At 49.1% G+C, this 18,558-nt stretch overlaps 1 protein-coding gene across 3 annotated transcripts; it reads right to left on the bottom strand.

The window, feature by feature from the left end:
• Positions 1–430: 430 nt before the first annotated feature.
• Positions 431–17,961, bottom strand: ANKRD33 (ankyrin repeat domain 33). Of its 3 annotated transcripts, none has more exons than XM_042990819.1 (7): positions 17,890–17,961; positions 16,327–16,496; positions 15,118–15,302; positions 4,267–4,519; positions 3,919–4,048; positions 3,596–3,736; positions 431–1,904 (listed from the first exon to the last, which is right to left on the bottom strand). In XM_042990819.1, exons 3-7 carry the CDS (start codon positions 15,243–15,245, stop codon positions 1,174–1,176), a joined length of 1,383 nt encoding a protein of 460 aa, XP_042846753.1. In that variant the 5' UTR covers positions 15,246–15,302; positions 16,327–16,496; positions 17,890–17,961; the 3' UTR covers positions 431–1,173. The 3 variants fall into 3 exon arrangements, with proteins under 3 accessions (XP_042846753.1, XP_042846752.1, XP_042846754.1); XM_042990818.1 differs by having other exon boundaries at positions 17,776–17,954; XM_042990820.1 differs by lacking the exons at positions 15,118–15,302; positions 16,327–16,496; positions 17,890–17,961 and having other exon boundaries at positions 3,919–4,044; positions 4,267–4,350.
• Between the last annotated feature and the right edge of the window lie 597 nt (positions 17,962–18,558).

The raw sequence follows: 18,558 nt of genomic DNA, 5'->3' as shown, positions 1-18,558 counted from the left end.
AAGATACTAAAACATTTTTTCTTAAATTTTTTAACATTTATTTATTTTTGAGACAGAGAGAGTCAGAGCATGAATGGGGGAGGGTCAGAGAGAGAGGGAGACACAGAATCCGAAACAGGCTCCAGGCTCTGAGCTGTCAGCACAGAGCCCCATGCGGGGCTTGAACTCATGGACTGTGAGATCATGACCTGAGCTGAAGTCGGACGCTTAACCGACTGAGCCACCCAGGAGCCCCAAAACAAACATTTTTTTAAACGTTTATTCAGTTTTTTAGAGACAGAAAGCGAGCAGGGGAGGGGCAAAGAAAGAGGGAGACACAGAATCCAAAGCAGGTTCCAGGCTCTGAGATGTCAGCACAGAGCCCTTACGAACCAAACCTGTGAGATCGTGACCTGAGCTGAAGTCAGACACTTAACCGACTGAGCCACCCAGGCGCCCCTTTTCAAGATGTTTTAGATCACTGGCTAATAACCCCACCTATGGGTCATCCAGGGGAAGTAATTTTGTCTGACATAGTATTTACTATTGATTAGGGCCCAGATTTTCTATAGGAAGTTAAGAGGTTAACCTGTAGAAGACTGATAAGCAGCAATTTATTTTTGTCTGGCAGAAAAAAAAAAAAGTTATGGTGTTATTGCCGGGTAAGAATTAACTTTTTTTGTACCTAACTTTTCAATCTCATTCTGGGCTTCGTATTTCCACTGTCAGTAATGGTTTTTCGTTTCCTCCTTTGATCCTTCGTTCATCAAGTACTTAAATACATCTTGGTACTCCCTATATATTTGTATTGGTCAAGTTTCTCTTGGTGCAGATTTTACATGGACAAGTAGTAGCATGCCATACACGCTGTTCCACGCATTGAAGACTTTCACTTGATACCTCTTAGAGATAGTTTCATATCAGAACGTAAAGAGCTTCCTTACTCGTTTTACCACTGTATAAAATACATCATATGGATGTATACTTATCACAGCCATAAGCAATTTAGCTAGTCCCCTGCTGATGGACACTTAGGTTGTTTCCACTCTTAGTATTGCAAATAGCGCTGTGTGGACAACCTCCTAAGTAGATTAGAGTAGAATCATTTGTACAGATCTGGACGGGAGAGCACAAGGGGCTCCAGAGGGCAAAGGAGCCTTAGGGAGGGACCTGATCACCTGCTCCCAGCCTGGCCTAGCCCATCTTTCCCTGACTTTGTGCCCGCCTGGCCTCCTCCTCCTGCTTCCTCCTCTCCATCCTGAGCTCCTGATATCTCCAGATAGGAAGGGCCAACCTTCGATTCTCTCCAGGCCTGGACTCTGGCTTGTGCTGTCTGGGAGATGAGGGTGCCTTGGAGAGGCGGATCTTTGGGGCTTGGGGCCTGGGGCTGCTATCGTCCCTGGGTTGTAGCCACTGAGGGCACATACTCAACACGCCCTGAGGGCTCTGGTAGGGGATGAGGGCCCGGGGGCCAGGGGCTACCTGGGGGGGCTGGGGATCTGGGGGCGGGGGAGGGGCAGTGCCTAGCAGCTCTGGCACAGACTTGCTTCGGGTGCCCAGTGCAGGTGGGTGCTCAGGGCACAGGGTGTGGCAGGCAGTGGTGAGGAAGGGACTGGCCAGGCTGGTCGTGATGGTCACAAGGTGGTCCAGGACACCCCCCTCCTGAGGAAACCGGGCAAAGGGGAGGCTCAAGGTGGCCTGGAGTCGCTCTAGAAGAGATGGGGCAGCCTGGGCCTGGGCCTGGGCCTGGGCCACGAGCCCAGGCAGGGCTGGCCACTCGGGCTGGTAATGCTGGCTGAGCTGCTCTATCTGGGGGCGCCGCAGCAGCTTCCGGATCCTTTGCACGGTGTCGAAGCTGTCAGTCAGCACTGCCCACTCTAGGGCCGTCTTGCCCCGGACAGGATCCACCGCTGTCAGCTCAGCACCTGGGAGGGGGCACAGGAGTGGCGTGCGATGGGACAGGGATTGGTGAGTTGCAGAAGGGCAGACTCTTTAGCAGCAGGCCTGGTTGGGGTCAGATGAAAAACCATAGAGTCCCACCCCGTCGCAGCTGGAATCTGGAAGTCATCGGTGGCTATAGCCTAGGGACAGTACCAGTCCCAGATCCCAACTTCCCAGTATAATGAAGGTGTTGGCTTTCTCTGGGATGCCTTCCATCTCTGACAAGGCAGGGTTCCAGGGACACGATGATGTGTAGTTGGGGCATGTGGCTGCGTGGGACATGCAGGGACCCTGGGTGGCTCAGTCAGTTAAGCGTCCGGCTCTTGATTTTGGCTCAGGTCGCCATCTTGCGGTTCGTGGGATCGAGCCCCCAGTTGGGGCTCCATGCTGACAGTGCAGAGGCCGCTTGGGATTCTGTCTCTCCCTCTCTCTCTCTCTGCCCCTCCCCTGCTCATGCTCTCTCTCTCTCTCTCTCTCTTTCCCTGTCTCTCTCTCTCAAAATAAATAAATAAACTTAAAAAAAAAAAAAAAAAAGACTAAAGAAGAAAACTGAAGTCCAGAGAGGGGAAAAGACTTCAGAGGGACCTGTTGGGGGTCTCCGAACCTGGAATAGAATAAGATCTCCTGGGGCGCCTGGGTGGCTCAGTCGGTTGGGCATCTGACTTCAGCTCAGGTCATGATGACTTCAGCTCAGGTCAGCTCATGGTTTGTGAGTTCGAGCCCCGCGTCGGGCTCTGTGCTGACAGCTCAGAGCCCGGATCCTGCTTTGGATTCTTTGTCTCTTTCTCTCTCTGCCCCTCCCCCACTTGTGCTCTGTCTCTCTCTGTGTCTCAAAAATAAATAAATGTAAAAAAAAAAAAATTAAAAAAAAAAAAAAGAATAGAGATCTCCTGAGCCAATAAAGGGGTGGTGTGCAGGTTGCTCAGGACAGGGGGAGGCCCGAGCTGCACCTTCTGGGCAGGTGGAGTGGGGCCCTGCTGGTTCCCACTCCCCATTCTTCTGTTCATCAGCACACCCCTCGAATCCAGGTGGGGGGAGAGCAGTCAACTTGGGACAAAAGAGGGGTGTGGAGTTTCCTCCTTTCGCACCCCAGACACAGTTAGATGGCTTGGGGAAGGGAAGAGCTGGAGGCGGGGTCCCCCAGGGTGATGAACAGAGGGCAGCCCCACCTCAGGAAGAGTGAAGGCCCAAGACTGCACGAACAGTGTGAACTTCACTCCAGAACAACCCCACGCAGCCACATGCCCCAACTACACATCATCGTGTCCCTGGAACCCTGCCTTGTCAGAGATGGAAGGCATCCCAGAGAAAGCCAACACCTTCATTATACTGGTAAGGCCCAGAGAGGGAAGCCATCTGTCCCAGGTCACTCAGCTAGTGACAGAGCCCGGACCAGAACCCAAGTCTGGTTCCAGATAGCAAGCAGCCTTTCTTGTTTTTCCAGCTGGTCTAGGTTATCCTCCCTGGACCAACATTCACCATGGAAATAGAGCTATCCAAGAGCTAGACTTTGTTGATTGTGAGAAGCTCAAGCACACTCCCCTCCTCCAGGAAGTCGGCCTAGATTGATCCTCCATCTCCACTTCTCTCTTCGACTATACAGCTGACTTAGTGTCAGGCTGGAGAGCTTGGGGAGGGACTGGAGGTCACAAATCCCGGTCCAGGCCCTACGCACCTGCCAGGAGGAGGGCCGCCACACATTCCGAACGGTTCCGAATGGCGGCCTTCATCAGTGCCGTTAGCCCCCGCTGGTCCCGGCGCTCCAGGTCCAGGCCTGGGTAGTAGTTGAGCAGTAGACTCACCAGAGGCACATGACCTGCGAGGCACCAAGGACAGAGCTTAGCTGTCCTGGAAAGAGAGTGATGACGCCCCAAACACTCCCTCCACCAAGCACAACAGTGTCCATGGTGGGAGAACCTTATACAAAAAGTGTGGGGTCGTGGCTCCATCTGAAGTGGGGGGGGGGGATGGTAGGAGGTAAGGTCAACAGTCTGTCACCTGCTTGGGCAGCCAGCATGAGGGCTGTGTCCCCTTCCTTATCCTGCTGGTTCACATCGAGGAAAGGGCAGCGGCTGAGCAAGGCCACAACATTCTCAAAACCGCGGTAGCAGGCGACCATAAGACCTGTCTGGGGGAGGGGCAGCTCAGCTCCTGCTCTCTTTTCCAGGATCTCTTTGGGGCCCCTGTGCCCTCTAAATCCACACCATTCCCAGAGATGTCCCAGCCTCCGGGAAGACGCACCCTCCTGGCTCCCTCCCTCCCTCCCAAGGATGCAGGCACTGAATGAGCGGCGCTGGGGACTCAGAGTTGCACCAGCTGCCCTGGGGAGCACCTGGGGTGGCTCACCCTCCCATTGCCATCCACCTGGACGGCCTCCTCCGGGGAGACCCCACCATCCAATGCGGCTTGGAGCTGGACAGGATCATTGCGGACACAGGCCCAGTACAAGGCCCCCAGCCTGCAGCCTGGGGCAGGGGTCTCGCTGCCAGGGCAGGACGATGCCTCCGACATGTCCGGCCCTCCCCGGCACAACGGCCGCTCTTCCTCTTCCAGCCCGGGGGGCAAGAAGACCCGTCGCTCCGCCTCACGCGGGTGCCATCTAGAACACAGAATGGAGGGGAGCAGTGTCTCCCTGTATCCCAGGGTGGGGTCCCAGCACCCCACCCACCTTATGAGAAGACAAGTTGTGGGCCGGGGCCCTAAGAGGGCAGCATCGTTCGCTGGGAGGATCCCAGCGAGAGTCAAGGAGAGGGGTGGTCTTCCCTTTCCCGCAGGACCTTACCCGGCGGCGTGTGGAGGTTCCCCGGGAGGCAGCCATTGCCGGGGGCTCACAGCATCCCGCAGACTCCCGGGAGCACACTCCCCGGGTCTCCGGGCCGGCCCGACGGGGACTCTCTGTCCCCAGAAAGCAGCGCAGGTAACAGATGGCTGGACTTACGGAACGAGCTGCTGCAAACACCCCGGGGCTGAGCTGGATCAAGCTGGGTTAGTAGGGGATGGGGGGTCGGGAGGGGCGGTTGCTCTCCTCCCCCAGCGACCCGGACCCGCCCTGGAGCCGGCCCCGAGTGGGCGGGGCCCGAGTCACGGTGGCTCCTCCCCCAGCTCCTCCTGCACCAAAAACACACCCTTCGGAGGCTGGGGCGGGGGGAGAGGGGTCGCGAGGTGTCCCCCACCCAACCCCGGAAAGCCCGAAGTCCCTTTCCCTTCCGCCAAGCGGAGGTGCTGGAAGGAGAGGGTGCAGGGCAGATGTCTCCCTGAATAGGGGCTGGGACTGGGGGAGGTGGGGCTCCGGGGGACCCCCGGACCTATTCTTTTCAGGTTCTGGGGAAATTAAAACATAAAGAATTGCCTAATTAGGAGTACATAAATTATGATGGGGGCTCCTGGGTGGCTCAGTCAGTTAAGCATCCTACTCTTGATTTGGGCTCAGGTCATGATCTCACAGTTTGTGAGATCCAGCCCCCTTCCAGCTCCAGGCTGACAGGATGGAGCCTGCTTGGGGTTCTCTCTCTTTGCCCCTCCTCTTCTCGCTCTCTCTCAAAGGAAAGAAATAAACTTAAAAAAAAAAAAAAAGAAACCATGACATAGTAAGTTTCATGGACTAGTTTTGGTATGGTAAATTAAATACAAAATATTTAAATTGCATTAATATTAGATAATTGAATGAAATTAGTTATAATTATTTATCAATAATTGTTAAATCATTCTTTAAACTAATACTAAATATTAAATTTAATCGGTGAGTTTTGGACCTCAGTTGTAGAAAATTGAGCCAACCATATTCCTCTGTTTATATCACTCCCACGATCAGCATGTACAAGATCTTTTTTTAAATTTTAGTTTATTTGAGGGGTGCCTGGGTAGCTCAGGCTGGTGGGCGTCCGACTTTGGCTCAGGTCATGATCTCACAGTCTGTGAGTTCAAGCCCGGCCTCGGGCTCTGTGCTGAGCTCCGTGCTGTCAGTGAGGAGCCTGAAGCCTGCTTCGGGTTCTGTGTCTCCCCCTCTTTCTGCCCCTCCCCCACTCAAGCTCTGTCTCTATCAAAAAATGAAAAAATGTTAAAAAAAATAAATTTTAGTTTATTTGGTTTTTCTCTTTCATCCCTGATCCCTACAGCCGATTCTTCTCATCCTTCCGTTTACCAACTGGTACTTATATATCCTTGAAAATGTACATTGCATTAGAAAAAGTAGTGTTGGGGGCTCCTGTGTGACTCAGTCTGTTAAGCGTCTGACTTCGGCTCGGTCATGATCTCACAGTTCGTGAGCTCGAGCCCGTGTGGGGCTCTGTGCTGACAACTCAGAGCCTGGAGCCTGCTTTGGATTCTGTGTCTCCCTCTCTCTGCCCCTCCCCCACTCATGCTCTGTCTCTCTCTCTCAAAAATAAACATTAAACAAATTTTTTTTAAAAAGTAGTGTTGGGGGGCGCCTGGGTGGCTCAGTCGGTTGAGCGTCCGACTTCAGCTCAGGTCACGATCTCGTGGTTCACAAGTTCAAGCCCCGCGTTGGCTCTGGGCTGACAGCTCAGAGCCTGGAGCCTGCTTCAGATTCTGTGTCTCCCTTTCTCTCTGCTCCTAACCCACTCTCTCTCTCTCTCTCACAAATAAATAAACATTAAAAAAAATTTTTTTTAAATAGTGTTGGGGCGCTTGGGTGGCTCAGTCAGCTGAGTGTCAGACTCTTGATTTCCCCTCAGGTCATGATCCCAGGACCCTGGGACCCAGCCCCGTGTCTGAGCTGAGCACGGAACCTGCTTGGGATTCTCTCTGTCTCTCCCTCTGCCCCTCTCCCACGATCGTATCCTCTCTCTCTCTGTAAAATAAAAAATAAAAAATAAAAAAGGTAGTGCTGATGTATGAATGTTTTAACCAACACCTTAGAACTGTGTGACAAAGCTCATTCTGTTTTTTTTTTTCACCCCACGCTGTTTTTGAGATCCACTCCTCCTTGCTTTCTGTGCTGTGTGCTAGTTAGGAATGTCTTGGGTTGTAGTTAACCAAAAGCTGGCCTCTGGGTGTGGTGGGCACCAACATCGATTCCAAACTCCTTTTTAGTGTTTCTCCTGAACTACCGAAGGGAAAAAAACTAAAACGACACTTCCTCGATTCCCTCGCGTTAGGAATCTGTGATTTAGTTTCTGCTCTTGTGCAAGACATAAATTTGGAACAGAGCTAAATACCATGGGACATCTGTTTTGCTGTCACAGATCAGGACAGATGCAGTAGGGCTCTGGTGAGCAGCTTCCTGATTCATCGGCTTCCTGTAGCAGTGACTGCTGCTTCCCGATCACCGGCAGAGGTCATGTGCTTGTCGAAGCTGGGAGTTGTTTCTGAACCTAGAACGTGCTTCTCCATTCCTTTATGTTGACAGCAGCCAGATTTATTTCTGTTGTCTACGGCTGAGCCCTAACTGACACAAATGGCTTAACTAAATAGGGGTTTATTCTTCACACAAGATTAAGAAGTTCAGGGATAAGCTGTTGGTGTTGATATAAACTAATGATGGCAGGGGCCTTCTCTGGGAGTCTCTTGACTTTTCCTCATGGTCACAAGATGGCTGTGTACTTCCAGCCACGACAGTAAAATGTGGTGAACGCACACCATGGAATTCTATGCAGCAGCTAAAAGAAATCTAGTAGATTATGTGTTAGACATCACTCATCAGATGGCACAATCCCCATCTCTAACCCCCGTCTCTCTAATCACTTTTTAGTTAAATGTGACCACATAACACAGTTTTGGCCAGCAAAATACAAGCAGCGGTCTGATGGGTGACTCTCCTGGGAAAATCTTTGCTCTCTTGCTAAAAGATATGGGGCATACTTTTTACCTCCGTCTTTCTCCCCTCTTCTTCCCGCTGCATAAAATTGCACCGTTGTGGGGAGCCTGGGTGGCTCAGTTGGTTGAGTGTCCGACTTCAGCTCAGGTCATGATCTCACGGCTTGTGGGTCTGAGCCCTGCGTCAGGCTTTGAGCTGACAGCGCGGAGCCTGCGTCAGATTCTCTGTTCCCTCCCCGCTCCTGCTCTCTCTCTCAAAAATAAATAAACATTAAAAAAAAATTGTTTGTAATTCCACAGTGTGCATCCATCAGATTTGACTTCTCTGTTCTTCCAGTGTTGAACACCCAGTTGCCTCCAACTTCCTGCCACTACAAATAACGCTGCATGGGGTGCTTGGGTGGGTCAGTCGGTTAAGCGTCCGACTGCAGCTGGGGTCAGTGATCTTGCAGTCCGTGAGTTCGAGCCTCGCGTCAGGCTCTGTGCTGACAGCTCAGAGCCTGGAGCCTGTTTCAGATTCTGTGTCTCCCTCTCTCTGACCCTCCCCCGTTCATGCTCTGTCTCTCTGTGTCTCAAAAATAAATAAAGGTTAAAAAAAATTAAAAAAAAAACAAATAACGCTGCATGAACATCCCGGAACGCATCTAGTAGGCCTGTGAGAGAGTGTCTCTGAGACTGCTAGGTCACAGGGCACATATATGCTTAATGACCAGGTATTGTCAGATTGCGCCCTATTTCTGAAGTGTGCCCACCAGCGATGCAGAAAAGCCTCCCTACATCCTTGGCCACGCTCGTAATTATCCAGCCTTCTAATTTTTGTCAATCGGATGGTACAGAACTAGAAGGTAGTATCACTATTTTCCACCGGATTTTTCTGGTTATCGACAAGGTGAGCATCTTTCCAAATACCCGAGAGCCATGCTTGTGTCCCCTGCTGCAAACCGCCTGTTCCTAGCCTTTGTCCGATACTCTGTTGAGTTTTCTTATCTTTTTCTTATTGCTGTTTCAGGAATTCCTTTTAATAGTCTAGATAATAAACCCATTTCTAAATGGGTTTTTTTTAAGTGTATTTATTTATTTATTTATTTATTTTGAGAGAAAGAGAGGGAACGAGTGGGGGAAGGGCAGGGAGAGGAGAGAAACAATCCCAGGTAGGCTCCACGAGCCCAATGAGGGGATGGATCCCGCGACCCTGGGATCATGACCTGAGCCCAAATCAAGAGTTAGACACTCAACCGACTGAGCCATCCAGATGCCTCCACTGTCAAATGGGTTTTTAAGTGTCCTGACTGTACCATATACAGTTCTGTACCACGTACACCTTTGGAAAGTCATCAAAATTTCTCCTTATGCTTTGTGCCGTTGGGTCTTTGTTTAAGAACTTTCCACTCCAAGATCACAAAGATCTTCATTTCTTTTATTAATCTTGCAGTTTTATTCGTTTTTACTTTCCTGTTTTGGGGGATAGAGAGAGTGCGTGGGCATGAGGGCACAAGCGGGGGAGGGTCAGAGAGTGAGCAGGAGAGAGAGAACCTCAAGCAGGTTCCAGGCTCAGCATGGAGCACCCTACTTGGAGAATGATCTCATAACCCTGAGATCATGACCTGAGCTGAAACCAAGAGTCAGACGCTCAACCGACTGAGCCACCTAGGTGCCCCTGCAATCTTTTTTTAAAAATGTTTAATGTTTATTTATTTTTGAGAGAGAGAGAGAGAGTGACAGAGCACAAGCAGGGGAGGGGCAGAGAGAGAGGGAGACCCAGAATCCAAAACAGACTCCAGGCTCTGAGCTGTCAGCACAGAGCCCGACGTGGGGCTCGAACTCAGGAACCGTGAGATCATGACCTGAGCCAAAGCTGGACACTTAACTGACTGAGCCACCCAGGTGCCCTTGCTATTTTGTTTTTAATAGTTAGTCTTTAATCCATCTGAATTTATTCTCATATACAGTATGAAGAAGGGATCTGTTATGAATTGTGTGCCCGCTAAAATTCGTATGTGGAAACCCTAACCCTCAATGTAACTGTATTTGAAGACAGGGCCTTTGTGGACGTCCTTAAAATTAAATGGGGGGGGGGGGGAACCCTACCCCTCCCCCGCTTGTACTCTGTCTCTGAAAAATAAATAAATGTAAAAAAAATTTTTTTTAATTAAATGAGGTCATGGATTGGGGTCCAAATCCAATAGGGTTGCTGTCCTTTCAAGAAAAGGAAGAGACACCAAAGGTCCCTCCTGTTCTTTCTGTTCCTTTTTTCTTTTTATAATTAATTAATTAATTTTGAGAGGGGCGGGGGGGAGGGGCAGAGAGAGAGAAAGAATCCCAAGCAGGCTCTGCAGTGACAGCGCATGACCCCTACACAGGGCTCGAATTCACGAACCATGAGATCATGACCTGAGCCGAATTTGGATGCTTAACTGACTGAGCCCCCCAGGCGCCCCTCTCTGTCCCTTTCTTTCTCTCTCCCCACTGCCCCTGTCCCGTGTGAGATAGTGGAAAGGCCAAGTGAGGGCACAGTGAGAAATCTATGGTATATAAGCCAAGAAGAGGGTTCTCACCAGAAGCCAACCCTGTTGGCACTTTGGTCTTGGACGTCCAGCCTCCAGAACCGTGAGGAGATACATGTCTGTTGTTTAAGCCATCCAGTCTGTGCTAATTGTTGGGGCAGCACAAGCAGCCTAATGTACAATCCAACTTCGTTTCTCTCCAGTTAGTGAGGTGACCCCATCTATGAGACAGTTCTCTCTCCTTTGATGTCTAGTGTCACCTCTATGGTATACGAACTGCGAATTCTCTTTAATGTTTCATGCTGTGTTTGAGTTCTCTGACGTCACCTTTTTAGACTGCTCTTCCGCGAAGGCCCCCTTGATTGTATTACTCTAGCTTTGGGGTCTGTCTGACTGCCTGACAGTGGGGTTCTCCATGTTCGAGTTTCTTTTTCAAAACCAATTTTTATTCTTTCATATAAAATTGGAAACAAATTTGTTTTCCTTTAAAGCTTGCCTTTTTGCTCTTGCTGCGTTTAGAATCTTCTCTTTGTCTGTGGTGTTCTAAAGTTTTACTCTTGGGGCGCCTGGGTGGCTCAGTCACTTAAACATCCGATTCTTGATTTCGGCTCAGGTCATGATCTCACAGTTTGCGGTCTGAGGCCCACCTTGGGCTCTGTGCTGACAGCATGGAGCCTGCTTGGGATTCTCTCTCTCTCCCCTCCCTCTTCCCCTCCCTGACTCCCGCTCCAGCTCAAGCGCGTGCATACGCGCACTCTCTCTCTCAAAATAAATAAACTTAAAAAAATTTTTTAAAGAAAGTTTTACTCTTACGTGTAGGCATGAATTTCTTATTGTTTATCTTTCTTCAGATGTTGTATCTATCCCGCTTTTGGATCTGTAAATTGTCCTTCATCAATGCTGGAAAATTCTGAAAATCTCCCATTAAGTTCACCTTGGCTCTGTCAAAGATAGACTGTGGATATTGTGGGGTGGCTGGCTGGCTCAGCCGAAAGAGCATGAGCCCCTTGATCTCCAGGTTGTGAGTTCGAGCCCCATGTTGGGTATAGAGAGTACCTGAATAAATAAAACTTAAGGGGTGCCTGGGTGACTCAGTCGGTTGAGCATCCGACTTCAGCCCAGGTCATGATCCCACGTTTCGTGGGTTCGAGCCCCGCATCAGGCTACGTGCTGACAGCTCAGGGCCTGGAGCTTGCTTCAGATTCTGTGTCTCCCTCACTCTCTGCCCCTCCCCCACTCTGTCTCTCTGTCTCCCAAAAATAAACATTAAAATAAATAAATACATACATAAATAAAATAAAACTTAAAAAAAAGAAAAAGACTGGAAATTGAAGCTCAAGTTTGCCTAATTCAACAAATATTTTCAAAAATGTTTTTTAATTTATTTTCGACAGTGAGAGAGAGAGAGACAGAGCATGAGCAGGGGAGGGGCAGAGAGAGAGAAGGAGACACAGAGTCCAAAGCAGGCTCCAGGCTCCAAGCTGTCAGCATAGAACCCGACATGGGGCTTGCACTCGTGAACCCCAAGATCATAACCTGAACTGAAGTGGACTGCTTAACCAACTGAGCCACCCAGGCGCCCCCAACAAATATTTTCAGACTAAAGTAGATTCCATGTTTTGTTTCCTTGTCTGGGTTCCTGCCTTCCCTTAGAGTTTAACCTAATAAATTCTTGCTATCTGGCCAGCTCTTCTAAGCTTTTAAAATAATTTGTATTTGTATTTTAACTAGCATTTTTAAAATAAATTTTTAAGTTTGTTTATTTATTTATTTATTCATTTATTTAGAGAGCACAAGCGGGGGAGGGGGCAGAGAGAAGGAAAGACAGAATCCCAATCAGGCTCCATGCCACCTGCACAGAGCCCAATGCAGGACACGAACTCACGAACCTTGAGATCATGACCTAAGCCGAGATCAAGAGCTTAACTGACTACACCAGCAGGCAGCCCTTAACTGGCATTTTTGCTGTTTTACTTGGGAATATCAGTCCAGAGTCTAGGCAGTCATGCTATTGGAAATAAAATTTCCTCTAATCCTAATTAATTAAAAAACAATCTAATAGGAATATGGGCAAAAGACGTAATTAATTCATAGAAGAAATACAAACGGCCAATAAACATTTGTAAAGATGCTTAATCTCACAAGTAAGCAGGAAAAAGCAAATTAAAACAATAATGAAATATTACTTTGGGTCCACAGCTTAGCAAAAATTAAACATTAATAATATTAAGTGCTTACACTGTTGGGGGGAATGGAAATTAGTGAAGTATTTTTGGAAAGCATTTTGACAGCATCTTTCAAAATAACAAATGTACATACACATGAACCCAGAAATTTTGCGTTTAGAAATCTTTCCAAAACAGTACTTGCATATGTGAACAAAGATATACTGTATATACTTTGCAGCATTGTTTCTAATTGTAAAAAAAAATTTTCTAACTTAAATGTTCATTAGTAGAGGAAGGGCTTGAAAAAATATGAGATATATCACATGAGATTATGTATGCCTCCATTAAAAAATAATTAGATCCATATGGACTACTCTGAAAATATCCCTGAGACATGTTGTTAATTGAAGAGGAAAAAAAAAACGTGTGTGTGTGTGTGTGTGTGTGCGCGCGCGTGTGTGAGATTGGCTACTTACATGTATGCAAATGCATACAGAGGCCTGGAACAGTAGTTGTAAACATTGGCTGTACCCTGTACTCACTTAGTCACTTTAAAAACAATAGTATGGGGGGCGGGTGCCTGGGTGGCTCAGTCAGTGAAGCGTCCAGCTTTGGCTCAGGTTGTGATCTTGAAGTTAGTGAGTTCCAGCCCAGCATCGGGCTCTCTGCTGTCAGCACAGAGCCTGCCTCGGATCCTCTGTCCCCCCCCCCCCGTACCTCCCCCACTTGTGCTCTCTCTCTCTCTCTCTCTCTCTCTCTCAAAAATAAATAATTAATTAACAAACAAACAAACAAACAAACATTAAAAAAAATAGTGATGCCTGGCACCCACTCCGGAGATTCTGAGGTAATTAGTCTGAGCACAACTTGGGTGATGGGATTCTAAAATCTCCCCATGTGGGGCGCCTGGGTGGCTCAGTTGGAAGAACATGTGACTCTTGGACTCAGGGTTATGAGTTTGAGTCCCATGTTGGGTATACAGAGTACTTAAAATAAATAAATAAATTTTTTAAATTAAAATAAAAAAGGGGCGCCTGAGTGGCTCAGTCGAGCATCTGGCTTCAGCTCAGGTCGTGATCTCATGGTTTGTGAGTTCGAGCCCCAAAGCGGCCTCTGTGCTGTCCGTGAGAAACCTGCTTTGGATCCTCTGTCTCCCTCTCTCTGCCTCTTCCTTGCTTGCGCTCTCTTTCTCTCAAAAATAAACATTAAAAAAAAAATTAAAATAAAAAATAAAATCTCTCCATGTGATTCTAACATGTAGCCAAGTCCCAGGACTCTTGTAAATGACCTGTGTTAAAGCATCGCCGGGGTGCCTGGGAGGCTCACTCGGTTAAGCCTCCGACTTCAGCTCAGGTTGCGATCTCACAGTTTGTGAGTTCGAGCCCTCCATGGGGCTCTGCGCTGACAGCGCAGATCCTGTGTCTCCCCCTCTCTCTGCCCCTCCCCACTCGTGCTCTTTCTCTCTCCCTCTCTCAAAAATAAATAAACATTGAGAAAAAAAATTTTTTTAAAGCATTGCCAGTGTTTAATTTGAGGGAGGAGAATAGGAATGAGGTGAAAGGAAACCCCATGTTTTCCTTTTTCAACTTCTATGATGTTTGAATCTCCCACCAAGATAATTACTACTTCAGGGCGCCTGGGTGGCTCAGTCAGTTGAGCATCCAACTTTGGCTCGGTCATGATCTCACACTTTGTGGGTTCGAGTCCTGCACTGGGCTCTGCACTGATAGCTCAGAGCCTGGAGCCTGCTTTAGATTCTGTGTTTTCCTCTCTCTCTGCCCCTCCCCTGCTTGTGCTCTTTCTCTCAAAAATAAATAAACATAAAAAACATCATTATTACTTCATAACAAAAGGGGAAAAAGAATCACAAAGATTTCCCTGATTATTTCCTCCTCTTCCTCCCCAACTGCCTATATGTATGTATATATATTTTAAAGTAATCTCTACACCAAACCTGGGGCTCGAACTCCTGCCCCCAAGATCCAGAATCATGTTCCACAGCCTGAGCCAACCAGGCTCCCCTCCCCAATCTCTCTTGTACACAGAGTTCATCGCTTCTCAGTGTTGCCTCTAAACGGCACCCATTCATTCATTCATTCATTCAATAACTATTAACTGAAACCTGCTTTGTGTCAGACACTTACTTTGGCTCTTCATACGAGTTATCATTAATCTTGTTCTTGGCTGTTTCCCTCACCTTGGTCGTCCTTGTCTCCTGTATCTAGCAGTGTTAGCCACTCAGGAAATGCAAGTTTCTGGACAGTCTCTCCTCTGGCCTAAAGAGCCTCCTCCTCCCCACCTCCAGTGCTGTTCAGCAATGACTGTAAAGGCATAGGAGACTTTGGTCTGTGCTGAGAGGCTCCAAGGACATCTAACTAAGTAAACGGGAATTTCATTTCACATTTTGCTTTTCCAATTATCTTCCTCCAAGCCTAGAGAAGCTACCTCTGGTTCAGCACAGAGCACCCCCCACACAGCCTCGGCAAGGGTCTTGTTCTGCAAGGCCACTCTCAGCCAGCAGGTGGCAGCCCTGGGCAGGAATTAGGGGAACATCCTCAACCCAGCGTTGAGGTTATAGCATAAGGTCCTGGGGTTGGGTGTAGGGGCAAGGTCTTGGGAGGGCAGGTGCACAGGAGGAGGGAGATGGAGTCCCACTTTGGGTCCCAAAGCATGGTAGACAAGGCATTTATTTCTGTAGATCAGCTTTAGCCAAGCTGACTGGATACCCAGGTTTGTGAGGTTTCTTTTACCTTCTGCCTGCAGCAAAGCTGTTCCATGGTGCCCTGTCCAAGCTTCTGTCCTCAGGAGGACTGTATGCTTGTCCCTTCCTAACCTCCTTTCCGGTTCCCCAGGCTGGGTGTTGACCCTCCTCGTGCATGTCTTTGCTGTTAGGGATGATTGTGGTAGAGGGGGACTGGAGGTTGCTGGGTAATGCCTAAAATATGAAGACATCCTGGGTGTTACAGGTACATTTCAGTCAGGGCCTCAGTGTGGCAGTGTCGAGGATTAACCATGAGGGAACAGTACAGGCTATCAGGTTATCGTCCTTCTGATCTCTTAGCTGCTGGGGTCTTCTGATGGGGGTACACTAGAATGCTCTTTTCTTGCCACTCCAACTTCCTTCCCTTCAGTCTTGATCTCCTCACTGCCTTCTGTCTGTCCATCTTCTTTCTGCCTGCCTGACTTCACCTCTTCTCCATCTTTTCAGTTTTGATCTTTCTCATCTCATCGTCTGGATCTTTCCATCGTCTATCCTTCTAACACTCTCTTAAGCCCTGATCACATACATTGTCTGGAGCAGTGGCTTGAGTCTCTATCTAGTCCCTAACCATCATGCCATATCTCCAACCATCTAATCCTTTGGGCCGGGGTTTGCAGGAGTCTTGACTTGTGGAATTCAATCAGAAGGGAAGGGGAAGATTTGGGGAAAGTGTAGTGGCACATCTATAGAGAAAGAGCTCAGCAAACTCTCGAGTTAAGTTTGGAGCACAGGCCAGTCACTGGGAGGGAACCAAATGTACTGTCATCTCAACCTCTGGCTTTCTTCCAGGGTCTTTTTCCAGCACAAGCTCCCTATTCCCACCCTACAGGCCTGGTGGCAGGTATAGCGGGGGCCAGCAGTCAGTAGGGAAATGGCCTACCCCAGCTGAGGAACTAGACATGGGATAGGACCCAACATGGTGGGATAGAGAATGGAGGAGATGACCTCTGACCCCAGCTCTGGCCCCTTCTGGGGGTCCCGTGTGACCTGCCATAGGTCATGCCCCCTCCTCCCTTACCATATCTACATCACAAAACCCACAGCTCGTAACTCAATGCCAGCCAGGGAAGTCTGGGATTGATTTAGGATCCCTTCTGACCAGTTCACCACCACTGGACTATGGCCCCTGGGGTGGAGGTGGGGATGAGGGTCATGGGTGAAGTTCAGGCAGGGGATCCTGACGACCACTACATCATACCTGTTGCACTCTTAGTGGATGTGTTGGGGGGAAGGGTCCAAGCACAGGAGTTCAAGGTTCTCACTGACCAGCCCCTTCCTGGCTCAGCTCAGGGCCATGCCGAGGGAGCAGTGGCCATGGCCTAGTAAGGACTCAGGGACAGTGTCCTCAGGATTCAGAGCCAAGGCATCCTACAAAACAGAGATTCTTGTTACCCACCAAGAGGGCGCTCCGATGGGTCCTAAGTGCCCCACCCCCAATCTCAGTTACGCTGAGTTACTCAAAGCCAGGTCTCCCCACCAGGAATGCCATAGCCCAAGACCCACCAGATTCTACATTTATATTTCTCCTGGTGCATTTCTTATTGTTCGTTTCCCTTCATCCACCTTTCCATTCTGGAGATACCACTGAAGAATTTCCTCTACTTGGAATATTTCAAACGTTTTTGACCATCACCCACAGTAAAATACATCTACCTCTGGCCCCAGGACACATAAACATCCACAGAACTAAAAGCAAAAGTTTTATGTAACATTGTACATGATGTTTTCTACTCTATTCCATTTTGTTGTTTAAAAATGATTTCACAGGGAGGTGGTGCCTGGGTGACTCAGTCAGTCAGTTAAGCGTCTGACTCTTGATTTCTCTCTTGATTTTGGCTCAAGTCATGATCTCTTGGTTTGTGAGATTAAGCCCCACGTTGGGCTCTGGCAGCGAAGAGCCTGCTTGGGATTCTCTCTCTCTGCCCCTCCCCCTCGCTCAAGTGCTCTTTCTCTCTCAAAATAAATAAACTTAAAAAAAATGATTTCACTGGGGTGCCTAAGTGGCTCAGTCAGTTGAGCATTCGACTCTTGGTTTCAGCTCAGGATATGATCTTGGGGTTCATGGGTTCGAGCCCCCCATGGGGCTCTGCGCTGATAGTGAGGAGCCTGCTTGGAATTCTGTCTGTCCCCTGCTGTCTCTCAAAATAAATAAACTTAAAAAAATGATTTCACAAACAACTAAGGAGCTGGAACTTACAGTTTATAAGTAACCTCTTATATTTTGACATCTTCACAAGCAGTAAAGCCCATTTTATAAAGAGAAAAATCCCTATTATCCTCATAAAAGCCCAGTGAGAAGGTAAGGCAGGGTTTTTCATCAACCCATTTTATAGATGAGAAACACAGACACTGAGCGGCTAGTGGACCTGCTTGAGATCCCCCCTCTCCGCACCCCCCCCTCCCCCCGGTGATTTTCTGAGATGGGATTCCAAGCCAGGTCGTCCACGTGCTGGTTTGCAGTTCCCTGTGCCCCCAAATCCTCTCTCCCTCCCTCTCATCGCCAACCCTCCCAATTGACTTCATTGTCTCTTTCCAGTTTGAAGGCCATCCCCTTCCAGGAACATGAGGGACAGAGCAGCTGAGTAATTCTGTTTTCTTGTCATCTGTTAACACTGCACCATCTGCCAGCTCTACCCTGGGCTCCTACCGTCTCCGTGAGATGCCGGACGGCAGGGGAAGGGGTGGGGGGCGGTAAGGCTGCTGCCGTCCTGGAGTCTGGACCTCCGGGCCCCCCTTCACCAGGGAACTCCGAAATACCCACACAAGTCTCATTTTTCTGCTCAGCCCCAACAGCAGCGGGCTAGAATTACAGGGATAAGCAAGGGAGCGGAGCGGGATGGGAGGAAGGACTTCCTGACGTCACAGGGATAAAACAATAGGATCCACCCCTCCCCCACTCTCAGGGTCTTGTCTTCAGGCCTCCACACCTCCACGGTGGAGACGGTGATGCTTCAGAGCTGTGAGGGTGACCTGATCCCAAGCAGCAGAAGCCCTGCAAGCCACTCGGGGTGAGGGCAAAGCAAGTCCATCTCACAGGGAGCCCAGGAAGATTTATGAGGCCTCGGGTGTGGCTGGCTGTTACTCAGCCTCTGACTTTTTAATTCCCCAGTCTCCTCACCCACCCCGCCTCCTCCCCAAGAGGGCCTTTGTGCAGGACAATGAGGAATCTATAAATTCCGGGGGACAGGGATGTGGGGGAGGGGAGCACTGGTCATTTCAGCTCAGCATCGACAGCAAAGGGTGGCCTCCATGGACCCGCCACGTCTCATCAGATCCGCACTAGAGCCCAGAGAGAAGGGTGGGCCATGCCTTACCACGGTCTTTTACGGATAAAGAAACTGAGGCTCCGAGGCAAAAGGTATCTCTAGTCCCTTCTTCATTTATTCCACCTTTCACTCATGTATTTATTCTCCTCTCTTACTCTTCCCCG

Source organism: Panthera tigris, chromosome B4 (assembly GCF_018350195.1).
Source record: "Panthera tigris isolate Pti1 chromosome B4, P.tigris_Pti1_mat1.1, whole genome shotgun sequence".
NCBI classification, from domain to species: Eukaryota; Metazoa; Chordata; class Mammalia; order Carnivora; family Felidae; genus Panthera; species Panthera tigris.
Note: the sequence above shows the minus strand (reverse complement) of the source record. Positions and strands in the feature narration are given on the sequence as shown.

What these genes read in the sequence shown, in the direction of transcription:
- ANKRD33 (XM_042990819.1), bottom strand. Translation starts at nt 15,245, where the DNA reads ATGCACGAGGAGGGTCAACACCCAGCCTGGGGAACCGGAAAGGAGGTT. An exon ending in AGGTGGATGGCAATGGGAGG is followed by an intron (nt 4,049 to 4,266) that starts GTGAGCCACCCC and finishes CCCCTCCCCCAG; the next exon opens with ACAGGTCTTATGGTCGCCTG. An exon ending in GGCGGCCCTCCTCCTGGCAG is followed by an intron (nt 1,905 to 3,595) that starts GTGCGTAGGGCC and finishes GCCCCCTCCCAG; the next exon opens with GTGCTGAGCTGACAGCGGTG.